At 39.1% G+C, this 9,943-nt stretch overlaps 1 protein-coding gene across 1 annotated transcript in view; it reads right to left on the bottom strand.

Moving 5' to 3' along the window:
* LOC142760440 (G-protein coupled receptor 35-like) overlaps positions 1-9,732 on the bottom strand; it is a 30,896-nt gene extending 21,164 nt beyond the window's left edge. Inside the window, exon 1 of the mRNA XM_075863630.1 lies at positions 9,657-9,732. Within this exon, the coding sequence (XP_075719745.1) occupies positions 9,657-9,732 (76 nt within the window). The remainder of the gene's footprint in view (positions 1-9,656) is intronic.
* Between the last annotated feature and the right edge of the window lie 211 nt (positions 9,733-9,943).

Below are 9,943 nucleotides of genomic sequence, written 5' to 3' on the forward strand. Positions count from 1 at the left end.
ATTGCAGGGAGAAGCTGGGTGTTCTGGGTAAGTATGATTTATTTTTTTCCTGAGTTGTGATTTTTGCAGCGGATTCGCTGCGATTCCGTCGCAAAAGTTGCAACACTTGGCTTTCTGTTGCGGGTTTTGCATCCCCATTGAATTCAATGGGGAAAACCGGCAACAGAAAATCAACACAAACGCAGCATAAATCGACATGCTCCAGATTTAAATTCTGCACCAGATTTAAATTCCGCACCACAGGTCAATTTATTATCGTTTACGCTGTCTTTTTTTCTGCAGCGTGGGCGTGAGATTTTCTAAATCTCATTAGCTTTGCTGCTACTGTAAATGCTGCGGAATTTACACACAGAATTACGTTGCGGAAATTCCATAGAGTTTACGCTACGTGGGAACCTGGCCTTAATTCACACTATGGCGATTATTAGGTGACCACAAGAGTTTTAATGTCTACCACTTTAACTCCCTGAATTCTAAAACAATATGGTATAAAATTAGTTATGTTTCTCTGGGATTGAAGTGTTTTGGTGCAAGCATGGAGTCCCTCAAACTGCCTACTTCCAGTATTTAAAACTCCATCATATCTTACAGGCACAATTCAGATTCCTTTGCGTATAAGGGCCTGTTCACATAAGCGTTGCCCTTCCGTTGAGTGGTTCAGTCGGAGGTTTCCGTAGGGTTAACCCCTCAACGGAAAGGCAAACGAAAACGGTAGCTTCCGTTTGCATTACCATTGATCTCAATGGTGATGGAAATGTTGCTAAAGGTTTCCGTTTGTCACCGTTGTGACAGGGTTTAGTAGTTTTTGACAGAATCAATAGCGCAGTCGTCTGTCATTGAATTCTGTGGTGCTGTGAATCGGGCTGTGTCTTTCCAACAAAAGGTGTTACCGCAGCTGCCTTGCTAATTTCTTTCTCATGTGCATTTATTCTTTGCTAGTTTCTTCCTCATGTGCTAAAGTAGATATTTCAGAGGATATTACAAATAGGGGAAATTCTTCGAAAAATAAGTAAAAAAAGACAAAAACTGGTGCTTTGAAAAACTGGAATTTAAAAAAAAATCTTTGAAAGATTCAGAGGAATTAAAATAAGTGTGCAAGACCTGGTAGACCACCAAAACTGTTCCCATTAGATAAACAGTATATAAAGCGTTCATCTTTAAGGGGAAAATCAATTGCTGCAAATCTGAAAAAAGTGTTTTGGTTCATCTTTCCATTCTTGAGGCTGGAATCACACATGGTCGTTCGGTGCATCACAAAATGTAATAAAAAAAACACTTAAATTGAGGTTGATGGGTAAAAAAATGCCCTAAAAGCCACCGCCCTAAAAGCCACATGCTGAATTTTGAAAAGAAAAAAAAGGAACTGGGGTCACACCACAAACATATTGGCCCACATTTAATACGACTAGTGTATTTTGCTCCAGTCAAAGTGGGGAGAGTACAGTAGCTGAAGATATTTGTACCACATTTATTAAAAAGTGTAGGCTTCTCCATAAATTTGCTGCATTTTGACCTCTCTGACAGGAAAAAAAATCTTTCAATGACTGTTATGAGCAGGCATAGATTTGTGCCATAAATTTGCACCATTTTCTCTGACCACAGTAAAAAATGTTGCCTAAGCTACTTCTCCTGGAAGTCTATGACAACTTTTCGAATTAAGGAAAACGACCACCAATAAATGAATAACTTTTGATAATTAAGCATGTAAAAAGGCACAAATCATCTATTTTAAAATATAAAAAGACAGGTACAACCCTATTGAATACACTACTATCACGCTAATGTGTCCCTGTCTAGTCAGAGCAACCAACATGAGAGGGGCGACTCCAATCTCTGTCCTACCTCTAAATACTACCTATTAGGGGCCTACACCTCCTATTAGGGGTATTACTTAGAAGGAAGGGGTATAGGGGAATGGGGCAGGAGGCCCAGAATGAGTATGCTCAACCAGACAGGAAACACCAAGTAATATATGCGTGAAATTTACACCAATAAAATACAAATCACTACACCCACTACGAACGGGTCAGAAAAAACATCACCGGCTGCCCTAAATTATAAAGACTACAGGTTTGTCAATATAGTATATACACACCGTGTATTGAAAAGGGCCTTTCTCCCATGAAATTTATACACAAGTATGTCATATAGTTGTACTGCTATGTGTTGTAGCTGAAAAGTACGATTTCCGACCATGAATTACAGAAACAGCATAGCTTGATGAACTACGCTGTTTCCGTAACTTCCATAGTAGTGAATGACAGTTACAGAAGCGTAGCATGAGAGCTATGCTGTTTCCGTAACTACCATTCAGTTCTATGGGACTTATGAAAACAGCGACACAAGTATGTCATATAGTTGTTCATATTGCCGAAGTGGACACAAACATATTGCAGGTTCACATATGCGCGCTGCATATAGTTCACATAGACAAACTACAAACACATGCACAACAGGTACAGGCTAATAGGAACATGAAAAAGGATTCAAAAGACACTGTGCTTCAACCAATAATAGGCCCGTAGGTGCTGCAGGTACAGATATACCAGCCTATGATGAGGGGATTGCATCAATTATTAACAGCCCTTTAGTAAGTGATCATCACTCGGTGAAACCCTCAAGTAGCTGTCAGTGGCATTGTCCCCGAGAGCGATCCTGTCCGCATATTCAAATTACCTGACTATGCTGGAAGTAACTCCCCTTATATAAAAGATGTTTGTCATGCATCCCCCAGCTAGAAAAGAGCCACGCCGTTGAGCTGCCGTCATGAGCGGACGTCATGAGATGACGTTCCCTCCGCCAATTGACAGATTTCTCCCTATGCACAGTAATAGGGAGAAATCTGTCGATCAACGGTCGGTGGGTGGGGGGAGCGGCATGTACATGTACAGGAGCTGAGCCTGCACCATTACTTGAGGGTGCCGGCTGTATTACAGATAGCGACAACTCGCTCTAATGGCCAGGATTGGAGATAACTCCAATCCTGTCCGTTTAACCCCTTAGATGCTATCGTTAATGCTGAGTGCAGCATCTAAGTGGTTAGACAGACTGAGTTGGTAACATCTTTCACCCCATCAACCCCCCCCCCCCCCCCGTGGCTCAATTGCGGGGTGCCGATGGTCTAACAATATCCCCAGTTCTGCCATCTCACTACTCTACTAGGTCGTAGAGGTCGGGCCTAATAGAATGCATGTCTGTATTATGCTGACCGGCAGAATACACTACGATACAGAAGTATTGCAGTTTATTATATGAGCAATCAACCAATTGCATAGTCTAGTCCCCTAGTTGCAAAGAATGAACTTTTTTTTTTTTAAACTTTAATAAATTGTTTAACAAAATAAGTAAAAGGAAAAAAGAAGAAATAAACACTAAAAACCTTTTCCCCAATAAAAATGCTTTATGTAAAAAAATATGAAGAATAAAAATATTCATCGCGGCATCCTTAACAATCTGAACTATAATATAATGATCATATTATTTAACCATCATGTTAAACGTCATAAAAAAATAGACAACATACAATGCTGCTTTTTGTTTATCCAGCGTCCCAAAAACCAGAAAAAATGCAATCAAATAGTCGTGTGTGAGGTACATGATGTGATTAATTACTATTAATGTGAGGCACATGGAGGTGATACATTCATAAGACCATGTGCCTCACATTAATAAGTGACCCCATCATTTCCCTCACAATGGCAACATTGTTTAACCCCCTTTTTTTTTTTTGCTCAGGTAGCTGTATGAAGCTTTTTTTTTTGCGGGACCAGTTGTACTTTATGTAGGTCCAGTTTTTGGTAGATTTACATTATCATTTCATTTCTATAAATGTTTATTTGGGCAAAAATGCAGAAAAAAAGAGGTTTAATTTTCTTTTTTTACACCGATCATCATAAATGCTGTTATAAATTTGTTGTGCAGGTTGTTATGATCATTATGATATCAACTGTGTGTATATTATTGGAATTTTGAGACTTATATTTTAATAATGTTTGTTTACTGTAAAAATTTGCATTTGTGTATTTTTTGTGTAGATTTTTTATTTAGCATTACTTTTTTTTATTAATTTTACTTTTTTTTTTCTTTGTAATCCCATAGGGGGATTTTTAAATCTGATTTTTATTTTTTAACTTTAATGTACTGCCATATATCTATATGTACAGTACATTAGCCTGTGTACGGATAGTACACAGGCAGTTGTTAGGGCATACCTATAGTAAGTATGCCCTAACAACAGGAAATATGGTAAGACAGCCTTGGGGTCCTTCAGTAGAACCTGGGCTGTCTGCCCATATATGGTATGTCCCTCGATCGCATCAAATGGATTTCCTACTCATTTTCCATTTGAATGCCTCAGTCTGCTTTGATCGTGCCATTTAAGGGGGTAATGGCGGACATCATAGCTTTCTCTGCTCCACGCCGTTAGAGAGGGCTGCGGCTGTGTATTACAGCCTTTCCCCCGCTACTGATCAAGTGTGCCCGCTCGTTTAGCATGATGTCATGCAGCTGGCACTGCAGTGCGTGAGCAATGTTCTCTGTCTTTAGTACCGGTGCCGCCGTTCATTGATGTGGCGCCGGCCGCATCAAATCATGCTATTTCTGAATTTATGTATGCAGCCGCACTGCTTAGTATTGAAATACATGAATTCACGATATTGAGCCGTTTGCGGAGCACAGTATCAAAAATAGTATCGATATTTTGATGCATCGTGCATCCCTACTCTATATAGATAACACAAGAGCCACCATTGATAATAGGTGATGGACACAGCTCCCCTCCTATTCCTCCCTGCACAGTGACCTCTCCCTGCACAGTGAGGTCACAGAACATGCCTAGAAAACTCTCCCATAGAAGTCAATGTGTCTCCTCCAGTTCACAGGTTTCTATGGTCTATGTGGCTGCTCTAAAGCATATCTCTAAATGCTGATTACTGCCCCTATAATCATGTACAGAAAATAGAATAAAAAATATTTACAATCAAAAAATAAAATCCGATTAGAAAAAAAAGATTATGTTTTACAATCTGGTTTTAACATAGAAACTTTTAAATTACACCTGTAAGAACTAAAACACAATCGGTTTGTGATTAACTTAAATAAATCTATTCAAAGTCTAGAAAATAAAAACGTGATTTCCTCTTCTGACACAGACATCTAAGACTCTGAAAAAAGGAGGAACATTATATGCATCCTACGTAGATGCACTTACAGAACAAGAAATAGAAGGAAAGGAGAATAGGGGAATCAAGATACACAACTTATGCTCAAGGTCCTTCTACATCTTGTTCATTATCCTATTCCTTATTAGCTACCTCAACGACTGCAGATACTTTTCTTAGAACGGAGTCTACAGGACACACAGGGATCAGCATTAGGTTCCGGACTTTTGATTGAATCAAAGACCGCCACCTATTTGCAAGAAATCTAAAGAGGACGTTTTTTTTTTAAACTGAATGATCAAAAGAGGTGCCTTGAATTGGGTATTGGATCTGGGAATCTACTACATGTTAACCTATTTGCCTTTTTTCTGGACGAAAGAGATCCTATTCTAGCATTTTCATCATGGCGTTCTAGGAGCACAAAGATGCCCCCTTTAGGAGATGAAGACAACATTGAGGTATTCCTGAGGATTGTTAAATAGTTACATAGTTCGTACGGTTGAAAAAAGACACAGGTCCATCAATTTCAACCAAGGGATGGGAAAAGGGAAGTAAGAAATTTCTACACATAGGAGCTAATATTATTTTGTTCTAGGAAATGATCTAAGCCTTTTTTAAAGCCATCTACTGTCCCTGCTGTGACCAGAACCTGCGGACTAGTCCATAGATTCACAGTTCTCACAGTAAAGAAGGCTTGTCACCTCTGCAGGTTGAACCTTTTTCTCTCCAGACGGAGGGAGTGCCCCCTTGTTTTTTGAGGGGGCTATACATGGAACAGAATTTCACCATATTTTTTGTATGTGCCATTAATATATTTAAATAAGTTAATCATGTCCCCTCCTTAGTTGTCTTTTTTCTAGGCTAAATAGGTTTAACCCCTTCCCGACATTTGACATATCCATAATCGGGTAGAGTAAGTATAGAGCGGGCTCACGGAGTGAACCCGCTCAATACGATGCGGGTGTCGGCTGTTTGTTACAGCCGACACTTCAGAGAAACGAGCGGCATCGCGCTCGAGCGCGACCCCGCTCGTTTAACTCGTTAAATGCCGCGGTCAATGGCTTAATAGATGCCTGTCAGAATCACAATATACTGCAATACATTAGTATTGCAGTATATCGTGCAAGCGATCTAACGATCGCTGGTTGAAGTCCCCTAGGGGGACTAATAAAAAAAGTAAAAATTAGTTAAATAAAGTTTTTTTTTGTGTACAAAAAAAAAAAAAATATTAAAAGTAAAAAAAAAAAAACCCTTTTACCATTTTCCCCCTAGACAATAGTAAAAAAAAATTAAAAATAAACATAATTTGTATTGCCGCGTCCGTAAAAATCTGAACTATTACAATATATCATTATTTAACCCACACGGTGAACGCCGTAAAAAAAAAATTGTAAACACCAGAATCTCTATTTTTTGGTCACCTATTCTGCCACAAAAAATAAAATAAAAAGTGATCAAACCAACGCATGTACATTAAAATGGTATTAATAAAACTACAGCTTATCCCGCAAAAAATAAGCCCTCATACCACTTAATCGACGGAAAAAGAAAAAGTTATGGCTCTCGTAATTTGGCGACACAAAATTAATTTTCTTTTTTACACTTAGGTTTTTACTTGTAAAAGTAGTAAAATATAGAAAAACTATATATATTTGGTATTAGCGTAATTGTATTGACCCACAGAATAAAATTAACATGTTGTTTTAATTGCACAGTGAATTCCGTAAAAACGGCGCACAAAAAACCATGGAGGAATCGCTGTTTTTTTTTCATTTTCTACCCCACAAATAATTTTTTCCCTGTTTCCTAGTACATTATATGGCTAAATAAATGGTGCTACGAAAAACTACAACTTGTCCCACAAAAATCAAGCCCTCATAGTGCTATATCGATGGAAAAATAAAGACGTTATGGCTTTTGGAAGGTGGGGAGGAAACAACGAAAATGAAAATCTGAAAAATGGCTGCGGCGGAAAGGGGTTAATTCATTTAATCTTTCCTCATAACTTAGATTCTAGGTGCCCCTTATTAGCTTCCTTGCTCTTCTTTGTATTTTTTCTAACTCCAGGGCATCATTTCTATGAACTGGAGCCCAGAACTGAACTGCATATTCTAGATGAGGCCTCACTAATGCTTTGTAAAGTGGTAATATTACATCCCTGTCCCGTGAGTCCATGCCTCTTTTAATACACAACAATATCTTGCTGGCCCTTGAAGCAGCTGATTGACATTGCATGTTGTTATTTAGTTTATGATTTACAAGTACACCCAGATCCTTCTCAACAAGTGAATCCCCCAGTGTACCTCCCCTATGACATATGATGCTTGCAGGTTATTCGTACCCAGGTGCATAACCTAAACCCTGTAGATTTACAGCCCAGTCATGAGAAGAGTCCGGCCATGTTTCAGCAACGCCAACTATATCTATATTTTCTTCCAGTATCAAGGGCTCCAGCTCGACACATTTTGCTTGCTAGACTTCTGCCATTTGTGAACATACACTTTAACTTGCCTTTGAACGTTTCACTTTCATTATCAGAAATGTGATTATTTGACATTATTTGCGCATTTTTATTTTCTTTGCTGTTTTGTAACGAAAGGATCTCCTTATCTTGTTGCCTAATCCTCTCCCCACAGTCTGTTTCTCCCCCCACCAATATAGTCTGACCCCTTTATTTTCTACATTGACCTCGCTCCTCAGCCCTAGTTTCTTTCTTGACATGTCTATGTTAGTAAATACTTGTTTTCCCCATGAAATAACAATTCTGGAACATATTTTCTTAGAACTCTGTGTACTGCTATTCTGTTATTCCTCCTAAAAGTTTAAGAATAATTTGAGAATTGGGAGGTACCATTCCTGTTGTCAAAGGGGTGTGCCCTACACAGTCTCACTCTGTCAGCACTAATTGGATATTGTCAGTCTGTGTGGGGACACATCCCAGTTGTGGTAAATCCCAGTTGTCAATTTATTTATAAATTTTTAGGAGGAATAACAGGTGTTGTAAGAAAATCATAGAGTTCTAAGAAAAGATGCTCCAAAAGTTTTTTTGTGGGGAATACAATTATTTGCTAAAACACAGATGTCAGGAGAGGTGAAGGACCTCTTTAAACCTGCAGATAAAGGGGGCAACCTGATGATCATAAAATCACCAGGACCATAGAGCTAAGTGCCTTGAGATGTTCTTGAATCAGGAGGGGTATAGGGTAGAAGACATAGATCCTACCTTTTTATATCAGCAGGAGCATTGGCACAACACCTTATAGATAAAAAGGAAATTGCCTTTTTATGGCCTGCACTTCTACAGGTGGCCACTTTCTATGGCCTTCCAATGATTCACAAGGGTCTGCATACCCTCAAGTGTCATCCTATTGTTTCAGGGGTTTATAGCCGGACTCAAAATGTAGAGACAGATTTAGATAAAATACTACATCCATTTGTTACAGCTTTGGACTTCTTTGGATCTGGACAAGACCAAAGGAGATGTTTATAAATTTTGTGACAGAACTAAATATCAACATCTTGGGCCTACATTTTACCTTTGAAATCAATAGAGAAAGTTTATCTTGACCTACTAATCACCAAAAACAATAAAAGGGGTTTAGATACAAGTGTCTACAGAAAACCTATGGCAGAGATCAACCTATTGAGGGGGAATAGCTATCACCTGACTCCACTCAATCAAAGGATCCCTAAAGGCCAATACTTACGACGTGAAAACAATGTTCCTCTTTAAAAGACTTTCAAATCAAGTTGAATGTCCTCAGGTCAAGATTTAAAGAGTGGAGCTATTCCAATATTGCCTATAACCATGTCATTGAGCAGATGAGAAATGGGCTACTGACACCACACATCAAGTGCTACCAACAACAAGGTTATAATTATTGGCAGTTTTGCTTCAGCAGCAAAAAAATTCCTGGGAGATCATACAAACTTATTGGCTAATTCTAAAGCTGGACCCAGATGTGTCAAAGGCCATTACCTACTCCCTTAGTATTACATATAGGAGGGGCAGAAATCTTGGTGACCATTTAGTAAGTAGTCATTGCAACCCCCCCTCCTTTTAAGGCAAGGGACTCGGTTCAAGCATAACATCAATGGCACATTTTGGTGTGGGAACTGTAAGGTGTGCAAGACCTTTTAGAGTTTCACATTTACAACAAAATCTGAATATAATAGCAGGGGATTTGGGGGTGGTCTGTCTGTGTAGCTGCAGCGTTCCACTCTTTTATGTTAATAAAACGCAAAGAAGGAACTTCGCCGCCAGGTACAACAAAGACATCGGGGATATTGAACATGTAAGACACACTCCAGTGGGAAAAATCTCACCTACCCATTTTGCCATCCCTTTTAAGGTAATTGAGGTGGTCAGGTTTGCAGAGAGAAGAGGCAGTTGGAACAGGATTATTTTACTTTTACACAAGGAGACATAATTGATCCATTGCCTAAAAACCCTAATTTCTTCATTGGATGCAATGTTGTTCCCTCAAAACCTATCACCTTTCTGCCAACTTGAATCGCTCCATGGATGTGGGCTAGCCATGTGGTTGCCGATGATGTTATACTTTTTTGTCATGGCAAAGGTATAATACCATTGGGATGCACAACACCATAAGCCAAATGTGCACATGTTACATGGGATAAGGCAGTTTTGGCGTCCCTTGTAGGTATAGTAATAGGACATGTGCAGTGTTTAACCATAAAGCGCTCACACTTGACTCACATGGATGCCAAACTCGGCCTCCTATTCAATCAAGTGAGCAAGTGCGTACACAACATCCGATGTA

Source organism: Rhinoderma darwinii, chromosome 4 (genome assembly GCF_050947455.1).
Source record: "Rhinoderma darwinii isolate aRhiDar2 chromosome 4, aRhiDar2.hap1, whole genome shotgun sequence".
Taxonomy (NCBI): Eukaryota; Metazoa; Chordata; class Amphibia; order Anura; family Rhinodermatidae; genus Rhinoderma; species Rhinoderma darwinii.